Genomic DNA, 23,894 nt, shown 5'->3' with positions numbered 1-23,894 from the left:
AATGGAGAAGTTTATTCTCTTTCTTCCTTACTGACAAGATATCTTTTTTCTTGGTGTGTCTGTGCATCATGAGCAGCTCATTTTTGTTAGTGTTACCGGGCACAAAGGCGTCCACAGTAGGATTCAGTACGAGGGATACCAGATTTGCAGCAATAGACTTTTCATAGTTTCACGTCAGATCAGACGGTCACTCCCAGGTGATGCGCATTTAGATTTTGGCAAATCTTTTCGACCAGATGGGAGCAGAGAGGGTGGCGTGAACGAGCCGCTGTGACGATGCAGCATTGCAAACATTGGCAGTGTCCTCACAGAGGGTCTTAACCCCCTGCGCCATCCGGCAGGATGGTGTATGGACCCCAAGCCACCTACAAGCTAGCTGGCTGTCCCTTTAAAGTCACCTGCCCAGATAAAAAATGTTACCCACAAATTAGGGGATATAAAAGCTGTAACAGCCAGGAGAACAGCGTTAATTTACTGGCAGCCAACAAGGGCCACTTCCAGGAGATGCTCCCATCTATTTCACTGCAGGCTCATCTCGAGGTAACAGGAACAGGCAGAAGGACCATACGAACACTCCTGTGTCCTGGCTTCTCCTGGACCTCTTATCTGCCTTCCCATCCCTGCCCTCGTCTTGTAAGTCAGTGTGGTAAAAAAGAAAAAGGCATTAGCACCAGGAATACAGGGATCTAAATGACTTTTGTATCTAAAGTGAAGGCATTAAACCAGGTAGGATTTAAAACTCGTTTGCTGGTTTGGCACATTCACATTTAGTAACTCATGTAGCAAATTCTAAGGTTGTGGCCTAATTCCCATCCACCACTTCACATATGAGGGCATAAACCGGCTGAAATCCAAAGCTGCGTTTCCTTAACTCAGGAGAGAACATGGACGTATTTACCCGCATCACTAAAACGATGACGCTTTTTTGAGACCAGTTAATATTCAGGTATAATGACCAAAGAAACGGACAACTCATTTCACTTGACTGAAACTATACACCTCCATCAGGGCATGCTGCAGCTGGCAGCGAACCAGAGCCGCAGCCAGCGTGGCTTGAATATAACAGCACCAGGGGCTGGTCATTGGGCTTGCAAAACCAAACCTGCTTTCCATATTCTCCAGGGACGTGTAAACAAAAGCACATGACTACCAGCCGCATCTGAAATACCTCATTAAACAAGGTAACATTTTTTCAGTCTTCTTAAAATACACACAAAAATGCCAGAATGATGAAAGAAGAGATGGAGTTTCTTGCAGCTATTTAAACCTTGACACTAAACATATTTCCAGTCAAAAAACTTCTCTTCTAAACCTGACAGCTTATCTTGTTATAGTTTAAAATGAGGCTCTTTTAAGTCTCTTAAAAAACCCCCTTGAAATAGGAAAAGGCTGTTTGTGGCTTTAGTTTAAAACCACAATATATTAGCAAAAATATACAGTGAAACAAGCACAGCATTAAAATGGTAAGTGCTGAACGGTGGCTGGCAAAAGCATAGAAAAGGTATTATGGCCAAAGGCCCTGCATTAAATTCTTGGTCCATGTTACATTCAGCTGTTGGCTGGCGATTTTTGAAGAGTGGTCCACCTAAAACACCACAGATTTTCAAACTTTTTACCTTTGGCGGACCATAATTTTAGCGCCTTTTCTTCATGGACACGTGTATTATTTGCTATTGCGATACTGTGCTGCAACAAAAAGGAGTACTCTCAGATATAGCAGTTGCACTGGTTCTGGATGCAATTTCTGCCAATATTCCCGATTTCCCCGTCTTTGTGGTTTTGACTGAATTCTTTATTGTTCCAAGAACACAGATTTGTGGCTTCATTTAACAAGCATTGTTAAACTAGAGTTTGTGAAAAAATTATGTAAGCATTTAACACTTACTTTAATTCTTTCTTAACCTCTTCATAATCAGCCTGTCCTTTCAGTTTTTCTTCCAGTTGCTTTAAAAGAAAGAACATGGATTTAATTATTTAGATTTTTTTCTGCAGGCTTTCAAAATCATCTTTAAATTATTCTATATATACAGCAGCGCACAAGTGAGGGTTAATGACTCATACCTAATTTACATATATTAGAAAACAAACTATAACCAATTCAACGTAAACACAATTATACCTCACTCTTCCTTTGTTTACAGAGTGCCAAGCATTACAGAATTCAGTAGGTCCCAATTCGGCTGTTTGCAATGTCACTGTCATGTGTTCCACAAAGAGATCGGGGAAGAAGGTATTAAAAATGGGGCAGCTGAAATTTTTACGAAACTGATAAATTGGGTAAACAAGCAGGATGCTTTGGCACATACTGTATTCTTAATACGACAGTTCTCGATAACCTTATCTACATGAAAAATAAAGACCGAAGAAGCTGTTGACTGGAACGCCTTAGGCTTGTAAGACTTCTACAATGCCTCATGCCCAAACAAAACAGCTGTACCAAGTCGTTTTACAAGCATTACTTACTGCAATAACTAATATGATTACACACCGGAGATGAAGCATTGAGACCAACTCAGCAGGTCTTTTTGCTCAGGTCTACCTGACCTGGGGCAGTCTCAATGGCTTCTCTTCGGTGTGAAGATGCCACAAACGTTGAAACAAACCTCCTAACACAATCCATACCGCAATGCCACACATTTGGACCTTACCCAAGAGCCCCTGCTCCCAACAACAGTGCTCATCACTACAGGATAAATGCTTCAGGAGGCCTAAAACATAGTGATACATAATTGATGCTGTTACGTTGCTTGCAGAAGCCACATTAATTTCCCACTAATAATTTCTTTGCTTACTATAGGCACACCTGATCTAAGCAAAGAAAGAACAGCACTTACTGGCCTGCATCTTCCATGAAGAAGTTCAGGCTAGCTCTGCTTCATTTAATTTTTGGTGTTAAAATTGGCACAGAATCCCAAAGGTCACAGGAAACAGAAATAACACAAGGACGTACCACCCTCAAAGACAGAGCAGCTACTTTGAAAAGGAAAGGAATATATGAAATGGAAAAGAAAAATAGGGCTTTATGCCCAGGAGAGGCTGCTTTCAGTGGAGAAGTGAATTTGAGACGATCCCACACCCACTCCTGGGCTGCTCGTTGAACGCAGGAGGAGGGCTACTGTGAACTTGGATAATTTTACCAAACCCATTTAAAATGCAGCCCCATAAAGTTCTGCACCAGCACAGTTAAGGGTGCGTGAACGGCAGGGCTGGGACAGATGAACTGCTGGCTGCTTCTAAGTGCTGCTTTACAGCTTAAAGAAAAGATGCTCTACCTTTCACCTCTTCCTTAACTCTGACTCGTAATATTTTGGGGTCTGCTAAGTGGGAACCTCTTAACCATGTTGTCTTCCTAAGCAAGCCAGTGTGTAGGTATCACCCATCTCAAAGCTATCCCATGGGTACAAGCAGCAAACCTAAACACCATGTAATATGTAATACACATGTAGCACCCACAGATTAGCGAGTCCATCATCTGAGCCATCTTAATAATTTAAATGAGGCTTCTTCAGATGACAACAGCTGCACGATGGGGCTTTTTTGGACTTCCAGCTATTTTGCCATCTTTTAAAGGATTTCCTATCGTGCCCTTTCCAGCTTACGCGTTGCTGACGTTTCTGCCTTGCCATTAGTACATACATTAAAAAGCAGCGACAAAGTGGACATCCACGTTATCCATATACGGCACTCAAATTCCTGTTCCTGCTTTTCGATACCATAATCCACAATCCTTAGTCGCTGCTGACAAGAGGCATCTCCCAGCAGTAATACATGGGCCCTGCTCTGGCAGCTGCTCAACAAGCAACTCTTAATGGATCACTACCACCGGCTGCTGCAGGAAAGCAGGAGCCGTTGTTAAGTGTGGAATTTGCACTCTATGGGACAGTGATGAAATGAGCCACCTCTTAAAAGGTCTTGTGTCCTAGCATCCTTAGCCATCAGTAACTTGTGCAGTCATTCGGATTGTGTTAAAAAGAAAAAAAAACCACGTCTATTTCAGCTAAAACAGTTTTTTTAACCTGGAATAAATACAGGGCAAATTTTAGTAATTTCTGCTGACATGTCCTACCTTCCCAAATTCCAGTTACTAACTGTTCTGGCCCTGCTAAAAAATGCTACACTGATGTAACTAGGAAAATCCTGGTTGATGTGACCAGGAAAATCCTACAAATATTAAAGAAGTTTGAGGTTTCGATAACCTCCAACGTGTGTTGCAATCTCATTATACAAATGTACTACATACCAAGGTGTCACTTCAGTTCTCCACGTTTTAAGGAGGGCCAGCTACAACATGCCACAAGTTCAAGCAGCTTTACAAGCTATAGCTTGACGCTGAGCAAAACAATTACTTTAACGAGGAATCCAGCTAGAATTTTTAATGCACCAGATCAGGTTCAGTAAGACTGGAGAGGGATCTTTAAATGAAACCAGTGAGCCAGAGAGCCCTTGGTACTGGGGAGGAGACTCGGCATCGTGACTGACAGCTTTAAAACTCAATGCAGGCAATGGGAGGACCCTGCCAAACACCACACGACATCTCGCAGGTCTCCTTGGCCTCGTCACTGCCGGATGCTTCTAACCGCGACTCTACAGCTTAAAGCAAAGATGCTCTACAATTCACCTCTCCCTTAACTCTGTGACTTGTAACATTTTGGGGTCTACAGGCAGATTACCTTTTACAGTAGGGATAACTGGCTATTTACAGCAGTCCTCGGTATAAAAAGTACTGGAATAAATTTAAAACAAACAATATCCTGGATTAATATGTTACTTATACAAGGATATGCTAAGAAAAAAGCCTTTTGTAGAAACAGATATAAAATACAGAAAAGCTAATGATTCCCATTTTAATGCAATCTATATTAAATGTAATTCTGTATAAGGATATGCTATACCCTGAAAGTATTTCTGGAAATTTTAGGTACAAAGCACAGTTGGGGCGGGGGGGGGTGCGGGGAGAGAGAGAAAAAAAATATGTTGACAGAATGAAGCTGTTTGGACTCTCAGGTACTTGTATGCTGTTACAGCAGTATGGCAACCTGCAATATTTTACTTTGAATTGTATAAAAACCACATACATCCATCATTCCCAAGTGCCTAATACAGAGATTGTTGCCATGGAAAATCTGCACCTAAATGTATACTTTACTAAACAATATAGACTAACAACTGAGAATGCAATGCCTGTATATAAGCAGACCATTTAAGCACTTGGCATCTTCCCAGTCAACGACTGTTTTAAAATGTATTAGTATGGTAATTGTCTCAAAGAACCCTGTAAAATGCACAGAACATGGTATAACAAAGGTTCAAGCTGTGAGACAATCTGGAGGAACTAATATCTTGCACTAAATATCAACCTGGTTAATTCAGACAAAATATATTCTAACGTCCTCCAACACACAAAAATGTAGGGAGCCAGAGGACAGAAGGAATGGGCTGGTGGCATTTCTGCACACTAAATGTGCAAATAGTCCATCTTCAGGAATCGTCTTGCATTTGTTGTATGAATGAACCCACGTTACAGCATGCATAGATTGGGTCCCCTCTTACGTTATTTTAAAAAAATAAATAAAACATTACTGTATTATTAATTAAACTGTCTTAGGTAAAACAGCATGGGCTGTATAAAGGGGCTTAAAATGTTTTAAAAACCCCATTAGACTAATGTTGTAGTTTAGTTTAGAGTGATAAACTAAAAAGCCTATATTTAACTAAGCTAGGTTATTTGATATATCTCTTTGGTAACTAGCACTGTTGCATTTTAACTGGGTAGCAGGGAAGCTCTAACTCCCAGCAACAAAGGGTTAATATAATTATAGTTAGAAAACTGTTGTTACTAGAGGACATGTTTTGATTATTAGATCAGATGAAGATAAAGAAGCAATAATTTTGAAAGTATTTCTGTATTGTTTCATTAAGTCATAGAGTATTAAAGAATTCCCCCAAGATATGGTCTGAGAACATTGCTTTAATTTGTGAAACTGTGATTCATTTTTTTGTGGAGGCAACCTTTACAATCTCAGTTATTTTAGAAGCAATTTCTCTATAGTCAAACATGAGATCAACACATCACCACTGAGATTTGGTTCTTTGTACAACAAATCTCAGACACAGGTTTTCCCAGCACTTTGGGGTAAAAGTATGTATTTTGAAATATTTTTATAGTGCAACAAATAAGGTTAAAGAGGGTTGAAATGACTGAAACTTTATCAATAGAGTCACTGCATCAGACACTATCAACAGGAACCTAAATACAGAGCATTAGCCGGGCAAGTCTATGAGAAAATGGAAGGAGATTACTGAAATGAAAATCAAAGACTTGCTCTGTCATTTCTATGATCCTGTTCCCTTTGAAGTTAATGGCTAAACTAATACTGACCTCACCAGGAACATGCTTTATTCCAAGAAAATCTGTCAAGTGCAAGGACTCAAGAAATTTTCTATCAGGTTTTATGAAAAAATGAAAAACCCCTGCAGCATGGGCGTAGCCAGCAAAATGTGTCCCTCAGAACCTTCCTCCCTCATAAAAAGTGGTGCCCACATGGTGACAGATGGGCAGAGACTGATACTGTCAATATAGGGACCTAATAGGTTTCCTTTGCTCTACTGAATTTTCACAAAAATTCCGCAAGGCTGTCTTAAAACATGCAGAAAGCATATGGAATGCAACACTTTGGCTTTCATCCCTAACAGACTTTTCTCCACATAAATTACGCTACACCAGAGCAGAACTAGTAACCTCTAAAAAATGTCAGAATTAGAACAATTTGTAAGAGTTTCAATTGAACGTTAAATCATTCTGATAGAGGAAAGCAACCCACGCCACAGTCAGAGCTAAGTGGGTACTATCAGCCTCCTGCTTTCAAAAAACCCTCAGACTATAAAACCTGCAAAACTATGAAGTCTTTAATGGAATAGATAAATTTATCTTGTTTACACTTTGAAGCTCATAGATGGTAGAACAATGAAAGAGACAGGAGTTACAGGAAACTGATTCATAACACATGTCAGGAAACATTTCTCATGCTTACTGACAGATCAAAACTGGGTGGGCTAGCACACAAAGAAAGTAAAGCTGCTGAAGCAAAAGGGAAAAGGGTCACTCACAACATTGTTAGATGTTTCTTCTGGTTTTAGTGCAGTGCTACTGGTACGCAAATGAGTATAGGACTGGACCACTAATTATAAATGGGAATTACTCTGCAGCAAATATACAGTTAAAGAAATAATTAAATGGTTATTAAGGCTAAAAAGCCTTCTCTCTGTCTCTTGGTTTTATTTGTTTTTTATACTCTAAATGATACACTTCCCTTTTCCAGTGGAGAGAATTGGAGGGGGTAGCAGCTAAATTCAAAGATAGACCATAGCACAATAAACACCCCTGCCAAATCTGCAATACCAATCACTGGAATGGGAATTAAAAGTTTTCAAACCTAAGAAGGATTTTCTGTTCAGCTATTTAACTACATATCCATGCTAAAGATGTGTTGGGTTTTGTTGGTGGTTTTAATTCTAAAGGTAGCCATGGTCTGCAAAAACCAAATTTCAAAACAATGAGAACTATGTAAATTAAGTTTCACAAAAACTGTGATCACTTAGAATAAAACGTCACAGAAACTGGAATTCAACAGCATCCTGAAGAAGCCAGTGGCTTTTACGGTGCCGCCCAGAACCACAGAAAGCTTACATCAGTAAACCCCAGTATTAGTGTGTCAGTTATATCCTTCGAAAGCTGCTGAGCACAGAATGGAGCCTTACTTTCAGTGTGCTGTTCTTGGCGGTCAGCTGCTGCTCCAGCTGTGAGATTTGGCTGCTGGAGTTCTCCCGCAGCTTGGTGAGGCTGCCCTGGAGTCTCTGGACATCTTCTACGAGCTGGGCGATTTCCCGCTCCTTCGCAGCCAGTTCTACTTCCAAGCTGGACCGCGTTAGCACCTCGATGGCCTGCTCCTAATGTGAAAAAAAAGCGTTAGACCACATAAATAAAAAAAGGCAACAAGCTTGAATTCAGGGCAGTTAGGTAAGGACCAAGCATGGCATCGGGTGGCATGAGAGCCAGAAACAATCTCTCAATCTGGGACTCCCGTGATTGACTGCATGAACCTGGAAGATGAACCTTTCTACTCGCCAGGACAGCTCTTCGGTAAAATAGGGATAATAGAGAGAATTAATTTCCCTATTTCATAAGTGTGCTGGAAAGAAGCAGCCGTGAAAGTCAAGGAATTCTATTTAGATCTATCTATTATTAATAGTCCAAATGCTTTGACAACTATGAAAATCTGTGCTTACAAAATACTAATCAGATAAAATATTCTGAAGTAATGGAGCAGAATTTCTTAATCAGGAATGGCAGAGTCATGTGCCTTTGGCTCTTCGTATGCATGCCACACGTTCCAGGCAAAATTGTCAAAAATTGCCCCAAAGTGCTACTTCCAATGAACTTGCTCCTTGCATGAAAATTGTTCGCTGTTAACATTACTGCTAGCAGCTAAAGCCTCTCCTCCATGGGGATGAAGACAGATGTGACAGCTGTTAAGACAAGGCCATTCTCCCTACGGTCTCCACTTTCAGAGATTCCCTTTCCTAAATCAGGATCTTTCTTCTTCCAGTTTCCCATGGCTGCAAAATCTGTCCTCAAGCCTGAAACTTCCTCACTAGACTGACTTTCCAGTAAGACAAGAAATAAGGGAGGACAGAGAAGTTAAGAAGGTAGATCTATTCAGAAAAGGTAACACAGACTAATTGTACCGTGTCTTTTGTCTCCTTTTGTGTTAAGAGATCAATAGCTATAATGCATCAGAGAGCTCTGAACCTCTCTTCCATGAAGAACATAAGGAAAATCTTGTGCAGATCTGGGGAGCACGAGGCAGCCCAGTGATGAACGCACGTTCCATTAAAAAGCCTAAAATGGGTCTTACAAAGGTTAATGGCTGTTCCTCAGAAAACACCACGGAAGTAGGAAAGAATCCATTTACAAAGAGACAACGATAGTAAGCATTATACCAAAGATCCTATGGCGAAAGAGCTGAAAAGTCAACCCACCGATGCTGTCACCCAAGCACTTTCCTTACAATTCAAGATGACATTGCAGCAGATTGAAATACACTCCATACCCTCTTTTCTGGAAAATAGAGGCACAACAAAATACCTTTTCCATATCTTCTAAACACTTAGCTTGATTCTCAGTGACTACATACCATTGTATCTCACAGAAAGCTACATGTACGAGCAGCAGTTAACAACGCTCTCCTATTACACTGAATTATACTTTTAACTTGAAAAAACCTCTAATTTGCTCGCATGAAACATCACAAGTTGTATAATCATCTGCTGCTTGTGCCTATTGAGACTAGAATGTAGAGTCTGAAATAAGATAGATAATGATCATTTTCATCCTGCAGTAGTTGTCATATTAAATATAAATGAAGTGCAGAAGTACTATTAAATACAAGAAAGACCTAATGTTAAAATAATGATAAGACTAGGACACGAGATAGGAAGAGGCAGGTAATTCAGAGTTCCAAGTGGTATTCAGGCTTTTTATTTTTTCATTTTTTGTTTAGCAGCCTGCTTGTCTCTCTTTTGACTTCTCTGAGAAAATACTGGGTCGTATTAATAGACGACCAAACAGATATGGAGGACTTACGGTTTGTTACTCATTCTCTGCAAATGTGCTTTAAAGGCAACCATGTGTTTCTCCGATATCACTGTCAAGCATGTATATGACTCACAAGAAAAAAAGCAATATAAGGAGCATGATTTCTTTTGTTTGTTAAATCTGCTGCTTAGAAGTAGACTAAATTTCACTTAATAGCATATTTATATTTAAATACTCCTATTTCTCCTCTGGCAAACAAAAATCAAAATAATCTTTCTGCTCATCTGTGATACCTGTTAACCCAGGACCAGCTGAGTCCTGTAACAGCACTCTGTGCCCGCAAGGTCCGGTCAGCAGTCAGCGCTACCCACCGCCCCACACAGCGGTGTTTGCTTTATTTAGAAACACACAGAGAAGGCAACAACCAACCAAACCTTCAGGAGTACAGGATACCTTCTCAATTTTCATCTTTTATTGGATTTATAGGTGTAATTCTCACTTTAGATATATTCAGTGAAAACTGGAATGATGCTGAATTTATTTCTAGTTCCTCTGACAGCCCATACACTAAGAATAACGAGACCCAGAAACGGGCAGGCAGTGGGTCCCCGCTAATGCAACCAGCTCTGGGCAAAGTTGGTTCCCTTGGTCTGAAGCTCCATGCCTTCGCTGTGCCCTCCAGGCAGGCATGTTCTGACAGCCCACCAAGTCACTCTTTCTTACACCACATTGCTGCCTTTATTTTTCCTCTGCTGACGCTCCTACCAACGTGAAATAATTTCTGAGAGTTGCTGCTATCCGCCTGGACTGGCAGCTGTGGAGAGCTATGGATCACTGTACCCGTCACCACAGAGCAGATCGACCTCTGTCCTTCCCGTGGTCTTCTGCAGCCACCAACCCCCTCAGAAGTTTAACCAAACCACAATCCCAAAGGAATGCAATTCCATTTCAGTTAAAATATTACTCCAAACAGATATTTTTATAGCTGCGAGCATAAATCGAAAGAGCTGTACTGCAGGAATGTCAGAAACCTGTAAGAGTCAGTAAATATTTTCTCTCACCACATCAGGTGCCTTCTGGATCTGCGTAGCGAGTTGGAGAGATTTGTTAGCTGACGAGAGCTGCTCCCTTAAGGTCTCTGCCTCTCTCTGAGCCACCTCTGCCCTCTGAAGGAAATGAAAAGGGGTGAAAAGAGAAAGTACATTCAGTTTAACAACTGACAATTATTACAAGAACATTCATCAATTCATGCCTGACTGAATATAATTGATTTTCCTAAACACTCAACCTAATAAATGTTAGAAAAAAACATAGAATGTGATGGATTTTTATTTTAAACAGTACAAGGAAGAAATAATTGAGCGATTATGACAGTAATTTAACGCTAGGAGCAAGGAATCCCCTGCTGATACTAATGCTGCGGCCCACTGAATTTCCCAGACTGAATAAATACAAGTGGAAATGGAGTCTTTTTATTCAATTTTTTTCTATTCTCATAGACCAAGCAGATTTTATTGCAAGGTTCCTCATGGGAATAATTCTCACGGGTAAATGCTGAATTAAAAGATATTCTGACCATTCTCTCTAACACACACGCAATGTTGCGGGCTGTCTTTCTTCAGTAATTATTGCCAAAACCATGAATTGTTAGATTCTGTTCTTTCAGCAGGTCTATTTATTCAACAAGATTTAACCCTAAACTGACAATTTTGCACAGATCAGTTACCAACTGCTGAGGATTTACGCACTATCTGATAAGCCTGTGACTTGGCTACCACACAAAATTCCATACAAATATTGAATAATAATAGAAAGGAGAAAGGCAGAATTATGAGGAAAGATTGTCTGTGCAAGAGTTTGGGTAGAGACAGATGGATCAGTAACTTCAGGCAATAAATAGCAGCAAAGTCCCCTCCATAACTGTGTATAAGCTTCTGTTAAGAGAGCGGAACGAAACCTGGTTTTTACAGTATATACTCCTCTTGGTCAGACTTTCTTTTCTCTTTTTTGTCAAAATTTGCTTTATTTTTATAAAACCATATTGCTTACCTCCTTGAGTAATTACTGCTTGTCACCTGGGCTACTCCATGCAAATCATGCTGCACTTTCAGCAGAAAATAACTAAAATGATTTTCTATCTCCACTTTCAGGACATAGCACCAACTCTTCCAAACCCATGAACTGCCACCAATCAAGGTCAAAACTTTTCTTGACCAACTTTTACACTGATGGGTCCCTTCCTTTATTGAATAATAAATTCATTTTCAAGCCACCAACACTGCCATATTTCTGTGTGCCAGACTCCCTGCTTTTTCAGCTAACCCTTTTGAAAACTGAAGTCATCTAAAATAGCAAATATAAATCCTATACCCTTGCGTGTGTGCATGGTCTTTGACTTACTAGTCAAAGCAGAGACTCTGTCTGCATGTTTAATCAATCAGTAAACTAACAGCAATCAAATACTAAATGCACCGTCTGTGCTATTTGCTCACAACATTATATTAAATGATTTTGCATAGGTTTTACAGCTGTAATTAAAATGTAATTGTAAAAAGTATAGTAACATGGCTCTGATAATCAGAGCATGGGCCACAACCTATTCTGTGCATGAAAAAATGGTAGCAGCATTAAAAAGGCACAAAAAGAGAAAGTTTAGGTTGTTTATGCAGCTAGGTAATACTAGGATAAAAACCTGAGCTAACAATACAGATTGAGTTAAATTATTTTCTCGCACTTTATTAGATGTGGATGTACATACATTGATCTAATAACTGCTAAACAACTCCAGCAAAGCAGGACAAGTCACTACACTGTGGCGCTCGCTCTTGCATCTACTGCTGTATAAGTAATGGGTTTTGCAGCCTTAAGCAATTCTGCTGATGGCTTCCATTCACAGCAGCATTGTTTTGAGAATCTATTCAGCTTGCATGCAAGCAAACCACAGAGGATATTTCTAATAGATGTTACATCTGCATATACAGTAAGCTGTCAGCTGCCCTTTCTGCAGAGCCTCCCCAGCCAATTCAGAACACCTGTTGTAATCCTGCGAATAATATTAGACAAGATTTCATACTATGCATTGTTAAAAATACATCAACAGAAACTCTGGGCAATTCTATGTGGGAAATACTGGTCAATTATTCTTTTTTTTTTTTTTCCAGAATGGAAGCTTTTTAGAGCCAGAATTATAGATGTGTTCAGTGTCTGGAAAGCACTTTTGGGTGCTATTGCAATATAAATTATAAATTACACACAAAAACCTGTTAAAAGAACGGTAGTTTCAAAACTGAGCACTTGGAAGTTTTGCAAAGCCAACCCCAAGGCTGCAGGTATGTTCGGCTACCCCCTGTGCGCAGGGCTTCGGGAGGCAGGCTGGAACCGCACAGTAACACGCTATTCCTTTTTTCCAGGGAGACCCCCTACTTCATTTAACTCTCAGGATGAATATTGCTAGGTGAATGAATATTTTGCTCTGTCCTCCTTGTTCCGTGTGTGACCTCTGCGGCTTATTTACTACAACCTAATCCCACCCTCCTCTGCAGATAGGATTAATCGCTTCCTCACGGGCTGTGGTCTGACTTCCACCATCAAAGGATCTAAGTGCTTCAGAAGTGTTAATGAATGCACTGGCACAAACGCCCATTTTGAGCTATAGGGTTCCCCGAGCCCCCAGCGTATTTCCATTTGGGTGCTCTGCCGGCGGTGTCACCCACAGCCTCCCCGCGCGGCACGGGCTGCGTTTGGCCGTTTCTTACCCGCTCGCCTGCACCCGAGACCCCATACAGCGGCTGCGGCATTGCTCCCCTGCACAAACCCCTGTTTTTGCCTCTCTGACTCCTACCCCTCTCTGCTTGTCACTTTGTCCCTTTCCTAATTCACTTTGGCCACTGGAAGCACCGTTTCTGTCTTCTCTGAGCTTCACAGTGCCTTTAGCTTCAGGCAGGCAAAAGCAAGCTCGCACGACCTAACGAATACACACAAACTTCCAGAATTTGTCTTACCCCCACGATTTCCTCCTTCCTCTTCTCCTCGTTGCTTCTTCTCCAAATGTCCTTGCAGCAGCCTCGTCCCGGTCCTCCTCCTCCCTCCCCACCACGGACCCCCTCTCTCTCCACTTCCCGCTCTCCGTGCTCTCACACCGACGTTGCCCGTCTCCCTGTGGCGGCAGGGGCAGCCGGGAAGAGCATCTCCCCTCCCAGCGCTCTCCGTCAAAGTGGCACTGAACCTTATGTTACAACCGAGGGAAGAAAAACCTGGCTGGTTGATGTTCACCCAGTGACAGCCTGCAGCGTGCTTGGGACAGGCACGGACATCAAAGCCGGCAAATTCAAACCAGATTCTGTTGAGTTTGTGTGAACTCGGGTTTTCTTCAGACACTTACAGGCTGGCCAAACTTGGGGCTTTTTTTTTTTTTCTTTTGCTACTTGAAGCAACAGAAGATGCAACCCTGAGAAAAAGGCAAACCCTCCCTCATCAAGTGCCAAGCCCCTTCTCGTAAATATGGGCACAGCAGGCTCCTCACCAAAACAGCAAGAACAGCTCGTAACATGTGGGGAAAACTGGCTTTTTTTCCCTAATCTTGTTCTTAGAAACGGTTGAACAATTTTTCCTGAAATAAGAAAAGAGAGTGCAGCCAGAGACAGACGCCCAGTATGGAAAATGGCTAAAACCTAGCAATCTTGCACAACTTGGAGCCACTGGAAAGTTCACGCAACCTTCTCTTTGTGTGAAACTATCCCACTTCGGCTAAGAAATATGTATGCCATAGTACAAGTTGCTTTTCATCAGCCAGTGCTAGAACTCTTCGTTTCTTACTTCCAAGTCTACTATGCACAGCCTAGGAAAACCACGATGACCAGTGACAGTCACACTACTGGCCTTGACAGAGATCATGCAAATCCAGCATTGTCTAAAAATGCTACTTTTCTGGATAGCTCAGTCATACAATCCCTCCTAATTTCCATACTGCTGTTTTCCTCGCATAGAGCTACCTCCCTGGTAACAAAATATTTCAAAATACCTTTCATTCTCCTTAATATAGCATGTAAATATTGTACTGTTCATAGCGGAGCTGGTAGGTCATGATCGTAATGCTGCCATGCGCTTTCCAATTAAAAAAAAAAAAAGGCAAGCCTTACACAATATATCCAGTTTAAATTATTCTCATTGTTTCCTGACAAGATAATGAATAGCATGAACTGAGTGCTCTTCTACTTACAGTAAAACGTTAATTTGATCAAAGACCAGTGGTGTGAATAGCAAAATGAGATCTTACAAGCAAAAAAGTGTAACCTTTCCCTTAAAGTTCCACCACCCAAACTGTATTTCCTTATTACATGCTAAATTCAGTGCTATATGTGGCCAAATCTTCCTATGGGCTAGGAGTGTATATTATCACAAGTAATTCTGCTGAAGTTAATGAGCCCGGTTATGGCAGTAATCACCATGCTGGGTTTTAAGTATTTGAAGCTGACATTCTTACTTGCAAGCTACTGCAAAAAAGCTAGGTTTCTTGGAGTACAAGATCAATTAAAGCACACTGGTTCAATGTGCTTTAATTTTCTAACTTTTGAGATATAAAAATTTACTTTAAAACCTTTAAACGACCCTAGGTTTGACAGAACAACAGCAAGGTTATCAGAAAGTCGGTGACATGAAAGACTCTTCACAGCTCTGGCACCTATTTTTTTCCAGCAATGGAGAATTACATGAAAAAAAGAAAAAGAACTCCAACAAACAGAAGAGATTGGGTTGTCTTCATTCTTGTCTTCAGGCTATTGCACTTTCCTTTGTGCGCTGAAAGGCTGCCAGCTAAATGTACTCCCAACTGAAAGCCAGGCATTTACAGGAAACTCCTGTGTTTGTATGAAAATCATATTAACCATATTTTGCCTTTATACAGCACTTCTCCATGCGAGGACCTCAATGCACTTCACAAAGTAAATGTTATTATTCCCATTTTACAGATAGTGAAATCACAGGATTAAGCGAATGACCTCATCTGCTATAAAACAGCATAACTTCACCGAATCCAGCGGGGCTATGGCACACCGCAACAGCGGAGGCTCTAGTTCATTGCAAAGGCACTCAGAAATAAAAAGCAAACGCTCCGGCAGCATTTGTGGGCAGTATCTGCGTTAGCCTTGGTGCGGATGAAGGAGTCATGTCACGACGAATACCCTTCTTCGTGGAAACATAAAAACAAGGACTGCCTTGTCACTGGTGGCGTTACCACCGGTGGGTCAGAGCAAAACCCTCCCGCACAGCACTTGCACTACCGATATTGTATTGCATTTGTGTTGCTAAGTGAAAGGGGAGAATTTCTTCCATCGGCTGCTCAAAAGCATACATATTTTATAGCAATCTCACTTAGTGGGAATATCTTTTCAAACCATTTTCTAATGTGATTTGTTAGAGACAGGAAGGTACCATACCCAATGAAATAAAAAAATAATCCTGAGAACAGCATTTCTGCTAAAATGCCCTGGTGAGCTTTTCTTTCTGCTTCTATAGCAGACTCTGTTTTATGTATTTTAGTGGAATTTTGGTTCCAAAAAATGCTTAAACTCACTAACCCTTCCTCTACAGATCTTAAAATCTAACACTACATTTCTGTGGAATAAATGGCACTGATCCAGCCTAGATTCTTTAGTAAATGGTTATGTATTTTAGAAAGAACGGTTGGTCTTGTTTTATTGACAACAAAAGTTTCTGTATTTGACTTTCTTCCCCCAGAAAAAATAAGTAGAAGAAATCTGGGAGCACTGTCAGCACTGTGAAGATGGAAAGAAAACCAATGGAAACATTTAGCTTTTCCAAAGGGATAACATGGCATAGACACAGAAGAAAAAAAAATAAAAATTCTTTTTCTATAGCTTTCACAATATAGTGCACCAAAACCCCCCATGTTCTCTTTCTTACTCCCAAAATCTAACTATACCCATATCTGAGTCTGTTTTTCAAATCTATTTCCTCCTCCTCAAGATTAAAATACAATAACCCAGGATCAACCAACCCTAACCGTTCTCTTTTTCTTTTAAAAGTGAAAAAGCACTTTTTTTTCCAGGAAGCCTGAATTACAAAGCCCATTAGACTTTTTTTTTTTTTTTGTTTTAAAAAACCCAATGTGAACTGAATGTATAAAGCCAGTAAACAGATCTGGATACCTCAATGACATGAAACCTCAATGACATGAAACCACAAACTTAGACTCAATATTAAAACCTTAAAATGAGCCTCTCTCTCTTTAACTCTCCAAATTATTTCTGTTTTCACAACATAGGAATTATTCTTTTCAATGGAAACCTCAGTTTTTCTCATGCACAACTGGGTGATTCCAGGTTGCTAGATGAAGTACAGAAACAGAAGGATAATTCATTTGAATAAATGTCAGCCCAAAGATTGGTGACTTACTGCTGTAAACCCTCATGAGAAAGGTGTAAACTTGAAAAGGTACAGAAAAGTACTAAGCATAAATATTTGCGTAAAATATACATTCACACAACTGTAAGTGTTGCAAATGCAGAAAAGTACACTGGAGCGTCATTAACTTCACTGATTAGAAATTATAATATTCTGGGAATCAAACAATAAAAAATTCAAAGATGCTATATCCCAAACTATGATAAATCATTTATTTTGACAAGTAAGGGTAGTTTAGTTTTAATTATTTATTATTAAACTTCGTAGCATATCAGAAAATATGCAGTGATTTATTGTGCAAAATGAAATCTTAATAAAACGAGTCCCTTCCCCAAACTACAGGATTATTAAATCTTCATGGAAATGCGAGGGTGAACTCTCGGGTTATTTTCGTTATCGAGCTGGCAGGTTAGTAAAGTGAAAATAAGCCATTCTCATTGCATTTAGTTATATTTCGACTTCAGCCCTTTACAGACCCAAGCCATACAAGTCATACCACCTCGGGGATGAGGAGGGGTAACAGACCCCGGCTGCCGCTGCCCGCAGCTCTTCTGCTGCCTTGCAGACGATGCAGTTGCACCTTACTGCTAAAGCAAGCGGGGGCTATTGGCTTCAGACGTCACACCCCTGCTAAAGCTCACGTCATGGAGCTAGTGGCTCCTCTTGAGGCAGGCATAGGTCGACCAGCCATTTCAACGTACTATTCTTGTCCTTTTGGTCCCGGTTTATAGCTCTCAGGACTCTAACGTGGAAGGGTCACTCCACAGGCCACCACTGCCACCCACCTCCCAGCCAGGACCCGCCTCACCCTAACAGTGGGTGTAAACTGGTGTACTTAAATTACTCTCTTTGAGCTTTGTCAGTCTGAACGAGACTAGCCCTGCTGCAAAAGCCCACTCAAGATCTTGGATTAACCGCACTGAGTGCCTGGATTAGCAGCTGAGGAAGGGCTGTCATCCCCGCAGCCACCACATCGCTACCTCCAGCGCCCACCTCCAACCCCTCCACCCCAGCGTGCTCTGCTCAAGTGAGGGATTTATTTTCCTCTTTGGTTAGGGTTATGGTTTGGCGGAAAATTCAGTTTATACCTTGCGTTAACGATACAATGGAGAGAAACCGAGCTTTGCGGTCACTACTCCTTCTTCTTTCTAAGCAGAAAATTGCAAAGCTCACTGGTATTTAAAGGTAATTATTTCTATGAGCTAGTAGTTTCTTCTGGGGATGACAGCACACAAACAAGCCCAGAAAGCTCCTGCATGAAACAATCTGAGGATCCAAATAAGTAAAAACCAGTGGGAGAAGAGAGGTGATGGAGTCTGAAGACTAAGAAGAATGGTCCATGCTTCACCCAACAGGACACGAAGGTGGGAGTTACAACACCAACTCTGTCCCCATGGCTCTCCTCACCCAGAATACGGACACCTGGATCAACGTCACTGAGCACATCCACCCTCTTGTTACTGTGGAATTGGAGAGGGAAACGGCACTCCCCACCTCTTAAAGAGTCAGAGAAGCGTCCTCACCTAAAGCAAGGGAAGTTCAGAAACGCCAGCTCTGGGTTCAAAAAGGGCAGTAACTAGGAAAGGGATTTTCAAGAAATATCAGATATTTAAAAATTTACAGCAAATATTTTTCACATTTTCAGTGGAAACTTTTTGCTGTTCTGTAAATTTCTGCTCCGAATCCCAGTCGTTTGGGTCAGTGTTAACTCCAGAGCAGCAAAACATCACATCAAAATCTGCAAGGCAGTCTATCCTCAAAGAGGAGTCATGCTGAGCATTACTCTTTAAAGGTAGTCTTAGTAATGGGGAATAAGTACTTACTGAAACGGTAAAAGGAAATGTTAATTTAACTATTAAATACACAATTACGTTAAGTACTTGTTTCTGCAATTGTAACACTTCAGCCTGATGCAAACTCACTTTCTGGCCTGTGCAATGCATTTACTTTCTTCCAATTTTTTTTTTTTCAACTCTAAAGAGGTAAAACACAGGAATTGCTGCCACAAAGATCACTTAGTTCTAATTTATAGAAGTGTTTTATAAAGGTAAAGCATCACACAAGACAAGGACAACGGGCATGTTTCAGGAAATCAGCTGAGCTACTCCAGCAGCTCGCTGCTGCTGCTCCTCCACCGGTGAGCTTTCCCTTCCCCGTCTCCTCCGAGGGCGCACGCTCCCCTCGCGTCCCTCATCTCGGCGCTGCTGCTTCTCCCATGTTTTGTTGAGCTGCCTCAATTTGTTAAACCCACAGAAAACAAACCTGGGCCCGTCGCCCCAAATTCAGGTTTTTCTGCAGTTACGGAGCTCAATGGACTCAAGGAAGGTCCCTAAACGCTGCTGTTAGGGAGGGGACAGGACCACAGCGGCCGGGAGGGGGAAGCAGAGGAGGGGGAGATGGGGACAGGGGAGAGGGAATCACCTCTCCTGGCTTTACAGCAGCTCAGATGAATTGCACACTGATGCTTAAACACAGATTCAGAGTTTGCTGAATTACAACCAAACCAAGGGTTATGCACATAAGCAGTTATAAATTTTGACTAATTTAAAAAAACTCAATAAAGTAAAAAAAAAAACCCCACATTGCAGGTTTGTTCTAGTTAGACAGGAAAATATCTTTAGTATTTCTGTATAAATAGATATATTCAATTTTAGTACGGCAAACGGAAATCAGAAATACCTGTTTTTTAACTACAACCACCTTTCTACTCTGACAAAAGAAAAAACCTACTGGGTAAATCATTGCTACAACTCTGCAAAATGTACTGCCTTTGCAAAAATCACAAAATAATTCCACCAAAACATCTTTAACACCTACATCATTTCTATAAAGTCTACAGATTTTCAAATAATTACTAGCACTTTCATAAATATTTAATGCTGTCTACAAAAGTTCTTTGACAGAACTAAAATCCCACTGCGCAAACCCCAATTTTCTTTTACTGACTGAACAGTCAACCCAACAACTTGCAAATCTGCCTTCTGCTTCATTAGTATTTTTCCAATTTATTAAGAACTAATGTAAAGGACAATATACTTGCTCTGTGTGCCAGCTGCACCAGGGGAGTGGGAGGGCTGAAAGTTGATCTAGCAAAAGGGGAAAGACAAAACAGAGCAGCAGCTGGAGGGGGGGTTAGTTTTCAACAGGATCAGTGACCTGGTCTGGCTCATGGTGCGGCTCCACAACCACCACTGACGGCACGAGGCGTGCTGCCGGACCCCAGGGTGGGGAAGGAGGGGCAGCTCGTCTTCCTGGAAGTGAGCTCTTAGGTAAGCTTCAACTGGATTACAAAACCGTAACCTGAGAGACTTAAGATCTGTAATGTCTGATCTTACCTGACAGAGGGATTAATGAAGCTCACTGATGAACATGCCTGGTTGAGGCTCCCCTCTGTGAAACCATCACCCATCGCATGTATCACCTGTGAATCCTGCATGTCCGTACACATCTCCTTCGTCACCTCAAATAGTCACTCAAAGTACAGACTGGTCTGGCCCAGAAGGGCACTTTGCTTGGGTGTTGGGTCTGGGTTTTTAAAAACTTTTTATTTTAAAATGTTCTGTACGATTGCGCCACTTTCTCGGGAGCGGGCGCGCTGTGAGGGAACGCCGGCGAGACATTTCGCCATCTACCAAATTAGCATCTGCAGGAACAAATTACAATTTCTTTGTTCTCCTGCACAGCACAGTCTGATCCAACCCTTGCTAAAAATTAACACGCCACTAAAACATATCAGAAAAGGAAGGAAAAAGGAAAGTCCAGAGAAGTCCACAAAAGCTGGAGCTGCAGCAGCAGGTCAGGCCGTCGGCAGCCCTGCCAACTGCTGCACGGCAGAGGTCCTTTAATTTGGGGAAACCAGTTACCTGCATGTCCGAGTAGGGGCCAACATGATGGATTTAGAAACATAAACCCAAGCATAACTATAGTGGGAAACTTAAGTTTAAATTATTAGAAGGTAAATATATGGCAAGCACTACTCTACTGTGCATACAATCCTTACAGAGTATCCCTAAAGAGCTGTCTTTTTCTCTAAATTAGCATATTTTCTTACTCTACACAGTTACGACTGCTAAGTGCATATAAAAGAACTGTCATGAAATCCAAAAGAGAGGGAAAAAAAATCAAAGTAACACTTAGAATTTTATGAGGGACTCATTTAAAATCCTACCTGATTTGCTCTTTCAAGGTCTGTCATGATCATCTCGATTTCATCAGCCCTGGGAGAACAAGAGAGCAGAAGTACTGTTATCACATGAAGAATGCCTGCTATACGAGTTCACGCACAATACAATTGCAACATTCATATGAACAATACCAATTTTCAGTATTTAAAAAAAAAAAAAGACGACTGATCAGCTAATCTTTTGACGGGTGAAATCCTCTCGGGTTTCAGCTCTGTGGACTGGTTTGCAAGTCTCCAATTCCTTTGCCTGTTCCCCTTTTGCAGCGAAACAAGCGTATTGATATCTGAGTATATTCGTTAGATCTTTGAAGATCTTACTCCCCAACCTTCTGCAGATGGGCAGCGTCATCTTTCCTACATGTAAAGGTGCTTCACAAGTGATAGTTACGGAGAAGTCAAAGACTGCAGTTCTTCAGTCAACTACTTGTATACGCCTACACAAAAGTAACCTGTTACTCTTTGGTTTCAGTGTGCCTAGGAGTTTGGTTCTAAATTGGGCTAAAAAAAAATATCCTGAGGTCAAAGAGACTAAGAAATTTAATTTTACATTATGCAGGAAAGAGTTTTTTGACACAAATTTATGAAACTCTAAATTTAGACTCAGGCTCTTAATGCACTTTACAAAGCTGAATAGGAAAGTCAAAGGGTTGAAAACTATACAAATGGCCAAGGAAAAACAGATCCTTCACATACGTGTCTGAGGTGGCAGCTACCAGCCCTGTCCCTTTAAAAACGCCAGCACTTCTAAGACTTTGCTCACACAAATGGATCCAATCCTTAAGCAATCTTTTTTTATCATCATGGTGAATCAATGGCAAATATTTCACACTTGTGCTCTTACCTGTGAAAGGTACCAGGAAAAGGGCCTACAAACCTAAAAGTATGTTCTGTATCAATACAGTAAGACATATGACTTCTCCCCAGATATTTTGCCTGTCTTATATCTCTGGACCATATGGAAGCAATAAACACTATCCTCATCTCCTATGAACAGCAGCTTTAACCAGCAAGTCCTTTTGCAGTCTGCCAACACCATAATGTCTGTTTTTTGTTTCTAATCTGTAGCAGATGATTATCAGTAAAAGCTGTGAAATACTGGAATTCCCTTCCTCTGCTGATGCAGAAAAGTCAGGGCTTGTTTTTCTGCTGATCCCACAGAAGATCCATTTTTCTACGCAGGTGTTTGCTGGGAAAGATGGTTAATTGAAGTACATCGGGGTACTGGCACACTCGACACTGGATCATTACACTGAATATTGGCTTACTCTTCAACAGCATTTTAGGTTTCTGCGTGCACACTTAGGGAAATGCAGTAAAAGATCATAATAAGTAAATGTGTATGTATATAAATTAATGGAAAATTATTTTTAATTACAGCCTTTAATGTTGTCGGGGCAACATGAATTGCCTTTTGAAAAAATCTTTTGGACAATAATGGAAAACAGATTAACATGTGTTTTCTTGTGCAGGAGAAGCTAATGTGCTCTTACATTGGAAAGAAATCATGCACACATTGTTTTGAATTAATAATAAATAACAGACATTAGTTACTGAATTGAACAATCACTCCTTGGGCAAATAAGGATTCAAAGTGTGCAGGGAGTAGCCAGAAGACTAACCTGGTCAGGTTAAGGAAAGCCCACACTAACACTTTTGATCTCTTTAGCCTCTGTAGTTGCGAAACATCTTGTTTTAGACTCCAGCCCCAAAACACTTGTTAACCCACTTATGGAAATTACAGTATTTTACATGGCAAAGATGTCCCTAAGACCATGTAAGTGACCCCATTATGTATCTATAACAGAGATAAAGGGAAGAGAGCATCCTAATGCACCAAAAAAAATAATGTTTCCCAGCATCTTACAAATATTTTTAGTCAGGATAGTTTAAGGATCCTCTTTATATAAGCTTATGCATCCAGGCTGAATTTATGTGTGAATGCCTCAGGTTATATGGAGCCAGTAAATGATGTCTGGATTATGTCACATGCCTTCCAGATCAGAGCTGGGAATGTCCCAACCCAACACGCCGGCTACAGCTTAAGCGAATCCAGTTTCCGCTGGCTTCTCTGTAGGGTTTGGAGAACAATAAACTCACCGCCTTTCCTCCCAAACCTGGGGTGCCAGGTATCAGCCAAAGGTCTGAAAAACTACAGAACCTGAGAAGAGCGAAGGACTCGGAAGCACAAAACCCTCGGACCGAGAGAGGATGAGCACCCTGCTTTGGGAGCAGAAAGGATGTTTTTCAGTTCAGCCAAGGGAGCTTTTTTTTTTGGAGAAAAAAAGATGACTGTGATGCAGAGGAGATGAGTGGGAAGGGGCAGAAGTGTGAGCGGGTCTGGAGCCATCAAAGCACCCTCAGCCACCTTTAACGGTCACAGAGGCAAGTGAAGGGAGCCAAGGGTAGGGAAAGAGATGAAGACAGCAGAGCGAGGGAAGGAAGGGAGGGATGTCCGAGGCCAAAGGACCAAGAGGAGATGGGACCAAGAGCAGTAAAGCAGAGGAGCACCCCGGGCCAGCGGAAAGGTGCGTGGCTGCCAGTAAAACAGGCTGAAACACGGGACGGCCCCTGAAAAAAGAGGTGGAAGGACTCAGGACAATCCTGTATTTAAAATGGACAGAAGTATTAATACGGGTATTTGTATGCCATTTTGGCTGGGGTCAGGATTTAAGAGCTCTATTACCGCACTGGTAT

The 23,894-nt window shown here is 41.3% G+C and overlaps 1 protein-coding gene across 6 annotated transcripts in view; it reads right to left on the bottom strand.

Annotated features, from left to right (window-relative positions):
* The window catches only part of CUX1 (cut like homeobox 1), a 285,116-nt gene that overhangs the window by 82,222 nt on the left and 179,000 nt on the right, over positions 1–23,894 (bottom strand). For 4 of the 6 annotated variants that reach the window (XM_059829439.1, XM_059829443.1, XM_059829441.1 and 1 more), the window contains 4 exons: positions 21,186–21,234; positions 10,657–10,761; positions 7,759–7,947; positions 1,886–1,944 (listed from right to left, as the gene is read on the bottom strand). In XM_059829439.1, coding sequence (XP_059685422.1) covers positions 1,886–1,944; positions 7,759–7,947; positions 10,657–10,761; positions 21,186–21,234 — 402 coding nt within the window. The remainder of the gene's footprint in view (positions 1–1,885; positions 1,945–7,758; positions 7,948–10,656; positions 10,762–21,185; positions 21,235–23,894) is intronic. The other 2 variants (XM_059829440.1, XM_059829442.1) reach the window with 1 other exon arrangement.

This window comes from Gavia stellata, chromosome 25 (assembly GCF_030936135.1).
Source record: "Gavia stellata isolate bGavSte3 chromosome 25, bGavSte3.hap2, whole genome shotgun sequence".
Lineage (NCBI taxonomy): Eukaryota > Metazoa > Chordata > Aves > Gaviiformes > Gaviidae > Gavia > Gavia stellata.
The sequence above is the reverse complement of the archived record's forward strand: the minus strand, read 5'-3'. Positions and strand labels throughout refer to the sequence as shown.